General features: G+C 36.7%; 1 protein-coding gene across 3 annotated transcripts in view; it reads right to left on the bottom strand.

Annotated features, from left to right (window-relative positions):
- Positions 1-17457, bottom strand: part of TOP2B (DNA topoisomerase II beta) — a 74524-nt gene that overhangs the window by 20488 nt on the left and 36579 nt on the right. For all 3 annotated transcript variants that reach the window (XM_072853958.1, XM_072853957.1, XM_072853956.1), the window contains exons 9-19: positions 13801-13902; positions 13583-13720; positions 11869-12007; positions 7503-7660; positions 6671-6796; positions 5706-5816; positions 5514-5619; positions 5208-5317; positions 2927-3019; positions 2719-2833; positions 136-257 (exon numbers count right to left, since the gene is read on the bottom strand). In XM_072853958.1, coding sequence (XP_072710059.1) covers positions 136-257; positions 2719-2833; positions 2927-3019; positions 5208-5317; positions 5514-5619; positions 5706-5816; positions 6671-6796; positions 7503-7660; positions 11869-12007; positions 13583-13720; positions 13801-13902 — 1320 coding nt within the window. The remainder of the gene's footprint in view (positions 1-135; positions 258-2718; positions 2834-2926; positions 3020-5207; positions 5318-5513; positions 5620-5705; positions 5817-6670; positions 6797-7502; positions 7661-11868; positions 12008-13582; positions 13721-13800; positions 13903-17457) is intronic.

The following is a 17457-nucleotide window of genomic DNA, read 5'->3' as shown; positions in this document are numbered from 1 at the left end:
TTCATTTTCTTTAAAAGTAAATCTGTCATTAGTAGACTTATAGTCTATAGGTTTGCAATTTCAATACAGAAAACATTTACCTAATATTTCATATAGGCTAAAAATCCTCACAACTTTACCATCCTTCATACTCACCTCCCCATGGTGATAAGCTGACATTTCAGCAACAGAACCAGCCAGCTGAGCAACCTTTACTTCACGTTTATCATTTCTCTTAAAGCAAGTGAATAAAACTTTGCGTTGCCCTGGTTTTAAACCTATTAAGAAGAATATCCCATTTTCAACACATACACAAGCATATGTTTTTAAGTAATAAACTTGTTTTGCCTTATTATCATTTCTAGTCTCTCAAAAAAAGCCTAAACATTAAATAGAAACAAATTCACACTCTAATGTTAACCAAATAACAAATTAGTATCTCAGTTCTTTTTAAAGTAATAAAAATATTTTACCAAACTGAAAAAGTTACCAGAAAAGTGGAAATGTAACCCTTTCAGCCAATCATTAATATGCAGAATACAGTACATCATTCTAATAAACAGCAACTTTATCCTAAATGTACAGCTTCCACAAATCAAGAGTTGTTTCTTTCCAATCTACTCAGCAAAATCTTTTTACTAATAATATCAACACAAATTCAGCAGTGACAAATGTAACTGTAGCTTACACATATTTTAAAGGACTCTGAGATTTTACTTTTTGTGTGAAATTCTCAGAGACTCATTAAAATTCAACAAAAAGATGTGTTATTTGTCTCCCTTTTAGATCTTCTGAAGTTTAAGTTTTAAGAAAGAAGCCAGTCTCTTTCATCTTCTGATTTATTTTTCTTGTTTAGGCACACTTTAAGTACATCTGTGTGGAAGGGATTGCATCATTTTTTCTGCACGCTATCTAGAACTGATAACCAGTTCTAGATCATGTTTATTGATCTATTCAGTGTTTTAATTCGCATACATTTCTGAAATACACTAAAATATTGCTATGTGTTACCATTACTAACCTGGGTCAAACATAAGAGCAAAAATTGAAAAAAAAAAGACACTGACTCCAATCTCCATTTCATTTAAATATGTAATATCCAATTTTCTTTACAATGGGCCTGCATCATGTTTTCCTACCAAAGATCTATTGAACATAACAGACTTGGATGATTTCCTTTACACAGGGGAATCACCAAGGAGTAAGAGTGGTAACTAGTAACTGTGAAGAGATAGTCAAAATGTTGTTCCTTTTCATTTTTGCTGAGATTTGCCACCAGACTAGCCTGTTATATATCACCTGATGATACTGAAGAACAAAAAACATTGCTAGAGTACTACCTGCTGAACAGTTCACATATCCATGCCCAGAATGCAGAATTACAGCCAAAGTTGGCAGAAACAGATAGCAATTATACATAAAATATGTGAAATATTATATGTATAATACTGTACATACTATATATGTATAGTATATACTACATATGTATAGTGTCATACATAATGTGTGTAACACTGATAGCAATTATATAATATGCATAATATTATAAATACATACATTATATTATACACACGAAATAAATAAATAAATATGTTCCCTTCTCATTTTCTTCCACTTCTGTAGACGCAATCCTGGAGAACTTCAATTCAAATTAACAGTTATCTACTGCAAGGTCATTCTTTATTTTAAGTTTCAGCAAAATCATTCTGCTGTTTCTGAGAAAGCAGTCAGGGTAGAGTATGTTATAAGGAACAATGACCTCTTGAAACATGCAGCTCTATAGTGAATCTTCCTCCAGAGCAGTAAACCATGAAATGCTTGCACAGAGACTACCAGTTAATCCAAGCACCCAGCTATGGGAGGAAGTAAGTCTGGAGAAGCTGAAACAGAGACTGGCATTCTTTGATTCCCTGGACATGTATCTGCATACCTAACCCAGCCTCATTCTGCAGCAGAGCTGGAGATCCATCCTACCAGGAAGCTCCTACCCCTATCCACCTGTGAACTATCCCACTTTCTCATCTGAAATACAAAAAGCTCTTGCTGCATGAATATTTTGATTACGGGTCTGTAGTGTCAAGAAGGCTGACCACCTCCACTATAAAAAATGTACTGGAAAGTGGAGATAAATGGGCTTCCCCCCCCGCCTTTGAAACCTCAAGGCCTTTTTTCCATATCTTAGTAAGCATATGCATACTGACAATAATATAAGCAGAAATTCCTACTCATGCTGTCTGTAGACAGTTTTAAAAATGAAGCTGTAGTGTAGTAAGCTGCTTCTTTTATTGTTTGTACTATTGCAAGGGGAGAGTTTGCAAGCCTGACTGACAGAACCCTAGCAAGATTACAGGAAAAGTTAGTAACCACTAAAACACTGCCTGTGGTATAAGACTGAAGGGAGAAAACATTTGCATCTTCATCTGCACTCAGCTGCCAACTTGAATTTTAATTATTATAAGCACTTAAAAGATTTGTTTTCTCTGACAGCTTGACTAGAAACAAAGCACTTGTATGGTCTAGGGAATAGGTCTGGTTAAGTAAAAAGGCTGCACAGCAACAGCTTAAACTTCGTCACAGAAGAAACATGGCAATTCCTTAGCATATGAATGACAACAAACAAAAATATAAAAGTTCTTATATTCTCTACTTAAATGCATTGATTTCCAATACAAATCACAGGTTTAAAAACCAACAATAAAGAGGAATGTTCCAACAAATCATAATGAATTATCAGCTTACCATCAACAAGGGAAGGAATAGATCTCTCGTTGTCTGAATTTGAGAAAAGGATCAATTCCTTGTTAATGAAGTCATTGTAAGTCAAATGTTTTGTTGCTGTACCATACAAAAATTGCTGAAAAAAACACATACATTATTCATTCAATACAAAAACTACATTACATTTAACTCTCACCCACCAGATTTATTACTATTATTTAGGACTCACCTCAGGAAGGCCATGTAGCCGACGCTGTCGCCTGTCCTCCATGAAGTTTGTTAACCACTCTTTTCGGTCATCAATCTTCTTCTTACTGAAGGCCTGAAAAGATTCCAAGTACACTAAATTATCAGCATGTATATGTTTGTGTAAATGTATGTTACTTTAGTGAGAATTTTAAGTGCATTGCACTATCTGATCAAGTATTCAATAATACTTATTTGGATAAGATAATCTATATAACTGTTTACATTTAAGCAGCAGTACAAGCACATGACCTTTTGGACATTGTTGCACAAGGTTTCTCAAACTGACAGATATCTCGCTGATCATAATTTAAATTTATATTACTTTCACGAAATCTGTACGCATTTAGACAAATCTTATCATTCTTATTCCTCTCTTCAAATTAGAGTTGTCCTTTGATACACAAGTTTAAAGGTGTTAGGATCTTTCCCCACGTAATTTTAAGGTTGGTTTCATTCATTTAGACTGAACTAAAACCAGCTGTCACCAATAAAATTAATTGAAGGTATTAGAAAAAATACCCCTCTTCTTGTCCTCTCCATGCCCTGTTTGCTGTCAGCCACAGAATGGCAATAATTTGTAGCTGTTCCCGAGTGGTTGGCCCTAGTCCTCTTAAGAAAATTGATAACTTGACAAAATTGACACTTCATGAAAAGACTAAGCCAGAATTTAGGCCAGCTGACTGAGGGCCTTAGTCTTCATGATGACAAGGTGTCACTTTAAAGCAACCACTTATCACTACAAAAAGACACAGGAATGTTCTGAAAGACTTTGTCCTGTTACAGAAATAGAGTTCCCCTCCAGTGAGTTTCTTCTCCAGAAGACTAAGACTAAGAGAAGAATACATAAAAACTGAACATGTGGTTTAAGCAAAATTTCAACTACTTTGGGAAAATTTTGTGAGTTGTTGAAGTAATGCCTTTTTTCCTCAGGAAATAACATATAGAGACTCCATCATGTCCTGATTTCAACCACTCTCCTGCGTAATTTTTGTTTTCCTAGATTACAGCTATCATGAGGCCTGGTAGGGCCTATAATCTCACACCACCTATGCCCAGAGGTAAACTTGGGGCTGGGATTATAGCTATCATCAGAGAAAATGTGGGTAGAAGCGTAAGTGAAGCTTCTGTTAACAGCTTCAGTACTAGTCAGTAGTTGTACCTGGTGTAACAGAGATGACTAGTTTCATCCTGAATTGACAGAATATAATTTCAGACAACAGTGAGGGTCAGCCCTAATAGGTTATATGGCCTCAGGTATCAGCCTGTATATGGAGGTCTATTTGTAGAAACAGAGCTCAGAATTTTAATCAGGGAGTTCAGGGTCTCTCCACCAATTGGTTTAATGTATATGCAAATATACAGACTCCTTTTCTATCCAGATGAACACACTTCTCTGGGACGGGGAACCATGGATTATATTTAAGTGCATCTTGGGCAGAAGTAAAATGAGTGGTACAAATAACTTCTGACACATCAGTCTGCTTTTCTTCAACAGAACAGACACCTACTATACCTTTCTGATAGTAAAAACACACCATTTTACTAGATCCACAGTATAAGGAAAAAGTCGTTATACAAGGAAAAAATTGTTTTGTCTAAGATGGGTATTTTCCCAGTTTTGTTTTTTCTCTCCTACCCCTTTTTCTCTCTAATATCACCTCCAATTAAAATAGTGAATAGTGAAAGTAGATAAAGGGTGAAACATTCCTTGAGAAAACAGCTTTATTCCAGACACTCCATCCTTTATCCTTCCACAAGCTCTCTTTTAAACACAAGTAATTTCCTGCACACAACTATCTACAAGATTTCAAATTCAAATATGTAGAACACATGCATGAATACATGTATGCCACACTGATATATCTTCAATGAATAAATAATTTATCTGATCTTATTTGCTCAGAAACAAAATTCAGATCCCTAAGTAGATGTGAAGCATCATTTGTTTGGGCTCTGTTGCCTTACTCAGAATACTCTTTTGCATGTTCTGTCTTTAAAAGCAAGTCTGAAGTAATGTTTCTTGATATCCACACCACACAAAATTGATCAAAGCTACTAAGCAGAAGGTAGAGCTGATTTTGTAGCGTGGATAAGCTCTTATTCCAAAATTTAAAATCTTTTCCAAAAGCTTTTTTCTCTCCCAAAAGTATTTTTTTCAGTCACTCCAAAAAAAAAACCCTGTTAGGACTTCCTCATGTGCCACTTCAGTAAACAATGGAAAATAAAACGTATCATAGAAAAGCACTTCTATAAGTTCTTACCAGTGTAATGGCAGCATCATCTTCAGGACCAGCGTATCGAAATAAGATCCGATGTCTTTCCATGTCAGCAAAATATTCTTTTGCTTCTTTAGCAGTGCTGGTACCCAAACCTGTACAATAAAAAGAAATAGTTACTCCATATTCAAAATTTAGGTTTTATTATTTTACTCCTTTTATTTTACTGGAATATTACAAAATCATTACAGAAGATACTATCATGAAAACAGAGACAAATAAAACTTTGTATCACCCATTTATTATGTATTTTTAGATCCATGAGGTTCAGTTATTTGTTTTTAAACAAACCTTTGTAGTATTTTATCTTCCATGCTTTATGATTCTCCATATGTTTCTTCCACTCATCAAATTCAGGAATACTATAGAATGAAAGTTCTTGCTTATTTTTGCTTGCCTTTAAAAAACAAGAAACAAAACACTTAATCAACTTTTCTGTTGCACTGTAAGTAATAAATAAAATCTCATTAACAGAACCCATACCTTTACAATAGGAGTGATGAATTCCTCAAGAAAACCATGTTTCAACAGTGATGGCCAGTTGTGATGAATAAAATTGATCAACAAGCCTTTTATGTGAGATCCATCCTGATCCTAAATCAGAACATGAAAACATGAGGTAATCTTACAAAAGGTCAGATCCCCCAAAACCACCAAAAAACCCACCCACTGGCCTGGATACATCAAAACAATGTCTGTTGACAGAAAACATCAAAGGGAACAGTTAGTTTTAATTTGGATTCCAAACTGGACCTGGGTATAAAATAGCCACCTGTGAATGGCACTATCCCTGAGCTAATAATAAGCTCTTCCAAGGCAAGTGCACAGTTACAGCTCAAAGGTTTCTTTGCCTGTGGCATGTTTTCTCCGAGACCTAGACAGCTCTCCCAGACACCATGGAGCTGAATCTTTGTGGAAGAAAGCCAAGCCTGGCCCACAGTTCTCATTGGTGTTAAGACGCTCGATAGTTCAACCTCTCTGGGAAAAAATAACAAAGCTTCACAAACACCCAAAGCATAGATACCTAGACTTCTAAAATCTGAACAATAGACACACACTTCATGAGATTATCCAAAAATAATTGCCTACATCCTTGTCTCTCACAGACTTTCTAGCATTGTTACCTCATCTACTGTTCCCTTTTGTCCTTACTTTCAACATATTTTTGAGTTATCAAAAACATTCTTATTTATACATGTTTTTATTATTACTTTGGTGCCTCTGCTACTGTGCGGCAAAGTTCAGTTGTTCATTTGGAGTAACCGAAACAACATACAGATAAATTATTCTCATAAAGAAACCTCACACATTAGGAATTCCCTCTGAATACATCCATATTGTCATAACACAGAGGCAGGTTATAATGCACAAGAAAGTAACCTATCAAATTGCAGCAAAACACATTTTAAGAAGCTCTGTATATTAAAACCTGTGAATTTCAGACTAACCTGATCTGTCATGATCATAATTTTTCCATATCTCAAACTTTTCAGGGATTCTGGATCTTCATAGCTTTTCTTGTATTGTAGTCCAACTATTTTGATGATGTTGTTGATTTCTGCATTTTCCATAATCTGTATAAAAAAGTTATCATTGCAGTCAGTGTAAAAAGCAGAAATTCAGAAATATCCCAATCTTTTTTAGGTGCGCTTTATAGCTACTTTTTCAATGCACCCCTACCTCAACTTCATAACCTTTTTATCCCCAGCCCCCTTGCAGCCTTCACACTTGAAAACATTTCTTCTGTACATGCAAATTCTCAAGACTGCACCACTCCCTTTCTCCTCTACAGCAAGAGCACTTTGGGTCCAGAAGGCAGGTAGAAAAGTGCATGTAACAAAAAGCCATCTCACAAAGCTGCCTTCTCTTTCCACTATTTCTATGGGCACCTGCAACACAACTCTTATTATAAAGTATGGAGGGCAGCAGAAGTAACGTCATGGGGTAATGCTGCTGCTACTGCCTCACATTGGGAGTCAATGAAATCACATGGCAATGGAGAGAATATAACACTTTAGGTTTTTTAAGTATTCATGTAAAATGTTGATATGAGTCATAGCAGAATTTCCTTGCAGTTGTGAAGAAATGAACTTTATCATCCTAGTACTTAGTATTTCCAGGCTTATCCCAGGCTTTGAAGTAGCTGGTACTTTATGAAATCCCAGCCACAAAATTTTCATGAAAAAATAAAAATTAAAATATGAAGATGTAACCCTAGAAATCAAAAATAAACAGGAGACATCCATTTGTCAGCTAAAAGGAGATGACAAGACTACTTACCTGTTTGTGAGAAGCTTCTCGAACATTGAGAATTTTACCCCTGAGTGGGAATACTCCATATCTGTCTCTACCAATGACACCTAAGCCAGAGACAGCTAAAGATTTGGCAGAGTCTCCTTCTGTTAATATTAATGTGCAGTCCAAGGAATGTTTGCCACCTGCAGTCCAGGAAGATGTAAAAGCAAGGCAAAAAAACAGAAAGCATAACTTTTAAACTCAAATAATAGAAATACAATTGAATCAGTCATGAATATTCTTCCTACTCTACGTCAGGTAATTTAAATAGGGTGAATTTTTATTTTTAGGGATGGCCCTCCAGACCACTAAAACTACACCACAAGAATGAGTATCTTTGCCCTTAGCAATACACTATGGATTGCTATGAACAAGGAGCAAAATAGACAAAATGGGATGCAATGGTGGCGAATCTTATGTAATGGTCCCCACACGTCTGCATGAAAAAAAAAAGACAGATTGCTTCTGTACCTTTACTATTTCATTTTTCTAGCTGCAAATTTCTTACACACATACATTATGCATGTCTGAGTTATATACAGGAGTTATTTCCCATTCCGCATTTCCCCTTTCCTCACAGTATATTTTCAGAAGTAATTTATTAAATTATATTTTGGGGGTTTTTTTATTGTCCATCAGCTGAAGCCAGGCAACTGTAAGAAAAACTTGACAGAAAAGCTCAAAAGATCAGAACATTTGCACTTATTATACATTCTCAGAAATTTCTCAAAAAGAAGAAACAAATCTTTACTAATAGTGTAATTTTGATTCTACAAGACACACTGCATTTCGGTGCCTGTGTGTCCAGTGTGCTCAAAACTGGTGTGAGATGTATGTTTTGTTTATTGCAACTGCAATAGTTGAATAGATGTTCTAAATAATAAGCAGGCTCAAAAAAGGAACCCACCCTTTTCCAAGGGTGCAAATGCTCATTAAGCAGTTTTCCTATTTTATCAAGGCCAAGTGGTAGGAAAGACTGCAAAAAAATTTCAAGCTGGTTGAGTCTCACCTACTGTTAATAAGATAGTTTTGAATACATTGGCATTTAAAATAGGTACTTTGATTTGCCTTTACCTGGTAGGTAAAAACCACCCCGCATTTCCTACTACACAGAACTTACATTCAATATCTTTGATCTTCTGAATCAGACATATGGCTTAATATAATCTAAATTAGGCAGCTATTCACACTGTATCAAAAGGTGTCAATAGCTACCATGCTATCAGCAAGGTGGAATCCAAATACCAAGAAAAATACTAGTCTGCTGTTTTAGAATACATGAGAGTCAATTTTTTTTTCCTAAATGAACTGCAGAAAACACATCTGAATATCATCCAGGTGCACTTTCTTCTGGAATGGATGCAGTCATTAGCAATTAATTTCATGGAAACACAATGTGCCAGGTATTTTCCTGAACACAGCTCTAAAGAACTTAAAGAGAAAACTATACGAACTGGTAGGTTCAAAGAATGCTTTTATGCTTCATCAGATTTAGTAATCTAGCTGCTCCCTTAACAATCCTATACTCCTATTCCTAGTTCTTTATTTTTCCTTTCATTTCTACCTCTTCTCCTCCAACAAACCACAGAACTATGTATACCTCATCAAGATCTCAAGAAAGCACAAATGACCAGGTATAGGACTCAGTACCTCATTCTTTCCAGTGGGAAAGGAAATCTGCAGCAAGTACATCACTGTACAGATACATCTCTCTCCTATTCCTAAGTATTAACCAGTATTGATTCAAAAATTCAGTGGTACCTGGCACCCAAGAAACCTGTGGATGCTGGACCTCAGCTACAAATTCACTCCTGAAGTAAAAATAAAATCTAAAAACCACAGGAGGAATTAAAGCCAGAGGGGTCTGTGGCCAGACACTATTCTCTCCCAGCTGCACTGGACTACTTCAGTCCAACAACTACTGGCATCTGCTATTAGAAACCAAAGCCAACCCTGTTCCCTCATCTGATTGGGGTGCTTATGAAAGTGTAATTCCTGGGATCCTTACAAATATTTATTTGTCTTGGAACATAACTACACCAAATAAGACTACTGTTTTTTGCTGCCAGATTACAGATAACCTCTGTGTGACATGTATGAATGTCCTGAAGCAATCTCCCTGAATCTATATCTTCATGCATCAGTTAAACCTTTTCTCCAGCTTATGGGGAGGTCTGAAATTCTTTTGAAAAGACTATTTAGAAGTGTGTAACTCTTCACAATATACTTAGTCATGTGCACATTCATAGCAAACATTCATATAGCAAAGAGTTGAATTTTTTGGACCTAGAAGTGATCATCACCTCTCACACACAGAAAGAGCACGTACAGCCCTTACTTCACCTCACTCTGAGAATCCCCAATCCTTTCTATTAAGATGCCAAAGGCAGAAAGAAAGAAAGATTGATAGTTCTACAGTGTTTTCTCTGTGTACTCATTAAAGAATTTCCATGGCACCAGGACTTCCTTTTCCCCTTATGTTAAGAAGCATCAAGCTTTCAGTCAGACGCAGTCACCAACTAAAGTTCATTGACACAAATTCTCAAGAGCAGAGCAACCAACACACACTCAGCCACACTGAAGGAGTCACTCTTCTGTATCATCTTCTGCCTTCCCTTTCTCAATGAAAGTAGCTTTTCATTGAGGTCAGAGATCCTGATTATAGTATTAGCCTTGTTCTTGCGCAAAAACAACAAAAAATTCCCATTGCTTTTCAAGAGCAAACGATCCGTATAGTACCTTCATCTTTAAAAAGAATGGACTAAATAACTTTTTACTAAATGTATTACTTATGATCTTCCGATTTAAAACATCTCTGCCAGTATATATAACACTTCAGAAAGTCAGGCCTAGTGTGAATATGACAACATGTATTCAGAAACTAAATGCCTCTCTGCCTTCCTGTGCATCCACCCCGAATGTGCAATGCCTTCAATGTGAGAAATCTAATGTGTTCCAGATCTTCAATAAAGAAGAAGAGCCTCCTTGGGAGATGCAGAGTTCCTGCTCCTCATGTAAGAATAACTAGGCAGCAGAGAAATACCTGGGTAACAGGGATCCAAGCCGTGCAAAACTTTAAGCATCAGTGTTGAGCCCAAATGAGTCTCTACATGCTTTCTTAGTTGAGGAAGTTCCAGAGTAAAAAGCAATGTAATATTTTATTAGCACCTCTGTTAAAGGTTCTTCCTTCCCCTCACCCTCAGTGAATAAAACTGGGTAAGAAGTGATTTTGAAGCATGGTCTCCAAAGCAGAGCTAAAAAAAACTATGAAGAAAGTGTATCCAAAATCATTTGTCATGTTATTTATGAGCACTAGGCTTGATATCCATAAAAACACAGCACTTCTCCAAGCACACGATCCTCTAGGCAAGAAAAATACCAGGAACATGCATCTGACTAAGGAATAACAATTCCAGAAGCAAAACACTAGTTAAAGGAAACATGATTATCAACTTTTGAGGCAAAATATGACATCTGAATAACTGGAAAAACAAAACTCAATTAAAAACATTAATAACCTGAGCCCAAGGAATCAAAAAGAAAGGGAGGAAAATTAGAACTCATCATCTCATCAAGTCATCTTTGACTTCAACACTGGAGCTCAAAAAAAAAAAAAGCCTCTTTACCAGTCTTACATGCTTTTACCTACTTAACCCACCACCTACTTCATTGCAATTTCTCCATCTTTGCTTAATATAAGGATGTATTAAAAATCAACTAACATTAACACAGACTGGCAGCATTTCAAGCTCTTTAGTCATATGTGCCCCTCCAATAATTCAAGGACATCTCCCATCCCATTGCTATTAGCACAAAGATTGCCAGCTGATCCTGATTCCTATCTGTGCTAGGAAGCAAGCCAGCAGAGATTGCCAGTTTGCCCTATATCCCCAGACAGGAACCTAATGGCATTTAAAAATCTCATGAAAAAAGTCTCTTGAACCATTCCCTCAGGTCTGCACACTACGTGATCTACTTCCTATAGCTTGTGACCCTATAAAGATGCTGATCTTTTTATATTAGAAAGGTCAAGAAGACTAGTCGCCTCCAAACTAGAATATTGGTAACACTATTTAGCTGGAAACCACAATTAGAAAATACAAGCCCTTTCAATATAGAACTTGACTGCCACTTTTTTTCAGCATTATTAATTCTCTACCCTAGAGAGGATGGTGTTCCTAATATCAAACTCACCATCAGGCTTTAATTCTAGCTCTAGAAAGTTTAGAAAACTAGAAAGATTTTTTATTAAAAAATAAACATAAGGATGAGAAATAAAGTCAGGTTTAAAATGATGATTTCTGTGAAAAATCTATGAAACATTAAAGACATTAAAAATAAGTGCTCTTACCAGCATCATTAGCATCATCCAGTTTCGGAATGCCCTTGATTTTACTGTGTTTCACTGATGAACATTTTTTGTTCAGCTGAGTTTGTGCCTTAAATTTGACCCAATTCAAAATACTCTCTATGATACCACAGTTAGAGGCCTATAAGCAACAGATCAGAATTGTGGATGAGAAAAGTAAAGTTTCACACAGCAGATTCTTATCTCTCAATTTTAAGTCACTGATCTAACACTGTTTCTCAAAGCCTTCTAAATTTTAAAAACTGCAACATATAAGAGGTCAAGGAATTAACACATACCTTACTGTCTAGCATTTTATGCACACACAAGCAAAACACAACACACACACAGCTTCTTTTCCACCCCTTGTATAATTGGTGGAAGGAGGAAAAGAGAACTGAGACCTATTAAGAGGTTGTCTTATGTTGTGTGGTTGATGTGCTGAGACATTTTAGGTACTAAGCACCTGCTTCCTGGACTTTGACAGCAAACAGTAATCTCATGGAATATTTATGACCATTTAAAGTTTCTTTGGAAAGGACTGAAAATGTCTGAAAGACAACCAAAAGCATTTAAGAATAAGGGTCTATATCAACCATTTGAGAAACTGATAACATTTTAAGAAACACATCTGCAGCAAAAATAACATATAGCATGTTTTCTAAACTAAAACTGCTTTAGGTTTGGTCTCACATCAAAAGAAAATACAGGTGGAGCAAAATACTTTGAGCTTTGGCTTTTCATTATCCCCCATAATACAGCACTCATTGGTTAGAGATTCTGCTGCACATTTAACACCTCTGGAGATGAATGCTCACTTCTGGGAATATTAGAAACACTGTAAATCAAACCTGCTGATAGAAATACTACATATATAACAAAATCTGAAGAATGAATACAAGATTGCGTTGTGTTATTTTTTCCTGTAAGTTCTGTAAGAACATCACCAGTAACACAGAATTAGAATAGAACACTATACAATTAGGTTTTGATGCCAAGAGTATTAGCAGTGGCACCATTCTCCTTACTACTGGAGTTCCAGTTATGCTACTGGCACTAAATAGGACTTAGTATAATGAGTTCTGGCTAACAGAATTCTACTTTTCCTTCCTTGTATAAAAATGTAGTAGAGGAAAAACCTCTACCATATATTTCTACTAATACATTCATTTAGAGTAGCAATTCTTAGCCTGTCTACAGACAAAATTTCTAAACTTGTTGCCGGAGAATAACGATCACTTTGAATACTACAGTCACAATTTCGTATTTCCTTGATTACTGGAAGAATAAGTAAATGTGACATGTTCCCTCCCTCTCTTTTCATTTCAGTGAAAGAGAATAAGACTGGTATCAAATAATAATGTAGACAATATTCTCAACTTCAGAAAAATATTTTAACACAAAAAATTGGTAAAGACCTGCGTTTAGGTTTTAAGAGTCATATTCATTTCACCAATATAAATACCAGAATCTCCAACAAATTAGCTGATCAGGTGAAGCTTGCTTTTAAATCCAGGGCAACTGCCAAAACACAGTCATTGCTTCCATTATTAAGGCCAGAGAATGAACAGAAGTTCCTGCATCCCATTTTCATAGTATGCTAATGTCACTACAGTACCATAATGCAATAATTAGTCTTCTGTTACATAACATACATACACTTGATCCAGTATGTCAATTCCTGCTTCACAGAAAAAAAGAAATATGCTTTACTTACTGCTTTAAAAAATTTCTCAGATAGCTGGCACTTGGACCCAAAACTTTTAGGCTGCAATGTCATGTTTTCCTTTGTCTGGGAATCAAATGATGGGTTTTCAATCAAGCAATTAACAAAAACCCATATATGATTCTTCACCTGTTGAAAACATAGAAACCAATTTACTCAACAAAATTACCACATTCAATTTTTCAATATTTTTGTATAAAGTCACTTGCCTGAAATGGCTTCACTGAAACTCCAGCTTTATTCTTCTTTTTCACCACTTCTATCAGTTTGCCCACAACCTGATCCACCACGTAGTCAACATGCCTACCACCCTTAATGAGGGAAGAGAAAAAAAAAAAAACCAAAACACAAAACCATTGAATTTCCTAATAGCTTTTAGCTGTATTAACAAAGTTCCTGTACTCATACTTAAATTTGAAAATCCATGCACATTAAGTTGCAGCATAACAAAGGAAAATTTGTTTTAAAGTTTCTCTTTCACGTTATTCAGTCTTCATACAAGTGACGATGATGGATGTTACACAAAACAGAAGAAGCAGAAGACCTTTCATTCACTGTACAGTGCTGGACTTCAAATGTAGCTGCTTACACCTTAAGAGTATGGCAGATCTGAAAATTACTCTGTAGCACTGGGACAGTACCTGCAACACCACATGGCTGTCAAGAGGTATCTTTTTTAACAGGCACATAAATAACCTTGGACTAAAACCATCACACATTTGTTCATCAAATTAAAGTTTCCCCATTTGGTTCATAAAAAAGTGTTCAAGAGCTCACCCTCAAATATACAGCACCCATGCCTATTCCTTCCCAAAAGTCATCTCACCTCTTCTTAGCTGTATTTACAGAACTCTCTGAATAAACGCCATTAGCATTCTTTGCCAGCCTTGGGCTTATGCAAGGGCAAACGGAGAGCAAACTGCAAACAGCCAACCACAAGATCCAGAAAACTCTAAAATAACAGAGCAAGATAACCTTAAGGAGATGAGCAGTTCTCCTTAAAACTCACCAGAGGCTAAACCTGCTCCAAATTAATACCTGATGTAGCAACAAGAGATACATAACAGAGCATGCAGTTAACCATAAGCTGGCAAACCAACCCCTTAGGAGACCACAGGCAATAACTTGTAGCTACAGAATCATGTTGCCACCTGTCTTGTAGCAAACAAGAGCAGTCAGCTGGACTCCCTTACAGTTACTGCCCAAACGCAGAAGAAAAAAAAAAAAAAGGCTTATAAGCAATTTCTTGCATCATCACAGTGAGGGGGGAAAAAAAAAAAAAAGAAGGAAAGAATATATAGGATTTTCTTCCTCCGTTGCACCATAACAGCTGAAAGTGAAACATTCACAGTGCCTGTCACCATTCTTCCCTTTACCAGAGAAAAAAGAGGGACTCTGAGTACTGGTTATCCTTGCTTAAGGCCTTTCCAACTAGATATTTCAAGTGAAGCCATTATTGCAAGAAAACTTTTGGTGGAGGCAGTGTATTCACCTCCTCACTATGATCCCTAGCACAACAGGCCCTGAGGAAGAAATACTTATGTACTTAAACTTTGGAAGTCGTAAGTCAGAAAAGTTACCTTTCTGAAGCCATATATAATTCATGCTTTGCAATACGGCAGGGTGATGAAAATACATATTATTTTCAATGTTTACATAGTGGTTTTACTATTGATGAAATTCAGTCTAAATAGGGAAGCACTAAGCATTTGAACACCTTCAGAAGGTACCCCAAAGCTTCTATCACCTTCTCTAGCTACAATTCTACGGACTTAAACTTTAAACCAGCTACAGAAAAAAACCCCAAAACATACTGCTAGAAGACAAGTAATTTTGAGATTAAATTGCTTGGAAAATAAAGGCATTTCATATAAGCTTTCTGGGAAAAAAAGGTCTGTTACAGATCTGTTACATCCTAACAATGACTACTGATTTACATGTGTAAAAGAAACCTAACAATCATGGGGTATATTCTGCAATGCAGAAGTAATCTGAATCAGGACCATTAGTAAAGACTAGGCTAGAATAGAATATTTCAGTTGGAAGGGATCTACAATGATCATCTAGTCCAACTGCCTGACCACTTCAGGGCAGACCAAAAGTTAAAGCATGTTGTTAAGGACATTGTCCAAATGCCTTTTAAACACTGACAGGCTTGGGGCATCGACCACCTCCCCAGGAAGCCTGTTCCGGTGTTTCACGATCCTCTCGGTAAAGAAGTGCCTCCTAATGTCCAGTCTAAACCTCCCCTGATGGATGCAGCTTTGAACCATTCCCATGTGTCCTATCACTGGATCCCAGGGAGAAGAGATCAGTGCCTCCCTCTCCACTTTCCTTCCTCAGGAAGCTGTAGAGAGCAATGAGGTTGCCCCTCAGTCTCCTTTTCTCCAAACTAGACAAACCCAGTGTCCTTGGCTGCTCTTCATAGGACATTCCTTTCACCAGCCCTTTCACCAGCTTTGTTGCCCTCCTCTGGACACATTCAAGAACCTTCACATCCTTCTTAAGTTGTGGGGCCCAGAACTGCACACAGTACTCAAGGCGAGGCCGCACCAATGCTGAATACAGCGGGATAATCACCTCTTTTGACCGGCTGATTATGCTGTGTTTGATGCACCCCAGGATGCGGTTTGCCCTCTTGGCTGCCAGGGCACACTGCTGACTTGTATTGAGCCTGCTGTCGACCAGCACCCCCAGACCCCTTTCTGCAGGGCTGCTCTCCAGCCACTCCTCTCCCAATTTATACTTGTGCCTGGCATGACTCTGTCCTAGGTGCAGAATCCAGCATTTGGACTTGTTAAATTTAATCCAAATAATCACAGTCCAATGCTCCAACCTATCTAGATCCCTCTGCAAGGCCTCCTTTCCCTCAAAAGAGGCAATAGCACCTCCCAGTTTGGTATCATCAGCAAACTTGCTAATGGTGCATTCAACTCCTGCATCCAGATCGTCGATAAATATATTGAACAGGACTGGCCCTAGAATTGAACGCTGAGGGAACACACTAAAACAGCACAAATTTATATCATAGATAAAACATTTCAGATTAGGAAGAACAACTAGTATTTGAAGGTATGTATCCTGTAGTCTTTAATTCTATGGAACAATGACTACTGAAATTGCCTAAACCAATGGTGATAAATATGTTTAAAGATTTACAAGTCCAAGGTGACACAACCTCCCTTACAGGTAAAATAGCAGGCTTGCTTTCAGAAATCTGAAAGCTGCTTACATTTTTGATTATTCAAATGCCTTCCTTTAAATTTACAGACAAAAAGGTTCAAATAATAATAAAATGCTAAATTCTAGTGGCTGTTATAGAAAGTTCATAATGCTTTGACTAAAATTTATTATCTTGTAACAAAGAATGGAGTGATGCAGGCATATCCTATACAATTAAAACATACCTAACTCAATGCTAAATATTTTACACAGAAGATCACCTTTGCTTAATATCAATTAGTGCCTTACAAAAATACAGACTAAATAATGGTTCCTGTTCCGACCAATTTGCATTACGACAGACAAAATAACGAAAACACATCTATGGAGACATTCATCATCAGGTAACAAATAAAAAAACCCTCCTTCTTTAAAGCTGTTTTAAAAACAGAACTGAGGAGAAAAAAAGCTTTTGATGGGTATGAGGAAGAATAGAATAGATAAGAGATAAGAAATAAGAAATGGGAAACAACTAAACCAAGAAAAAACAGCAGCCAAGACGACAGAGGAAAAGAAAGAACTAGCAAGCAAAAATCAAAAGTTAGGATTCTACATTTTAAGGCAGAGTATGCATCTCAAAAGGCTGACGATGATGTAAAGTGGTTGAATTGATGGGAGATAGTGGCTGTGCTCTCAGCTTCATG

This window comes from Ciconia boyciana, chromosome 2 (assembly GCF_034638445.1).
Source record: "Ciconia boyciana chromosome 2, ASM3463844v1, whole genome shotgun sequence".
In the NCBI taxonomy this organism is placed as follows: Eukaryota; Metazoa; Chordata; class Aves; order Ciconiiformes; family Ciconiidae; genus Ciconia; species Ciconia boyciana.
Note: the sequence above shows the minus strand (reverse complement) of the source record. Positions and strands in the feature narration are given on the sequence as shown.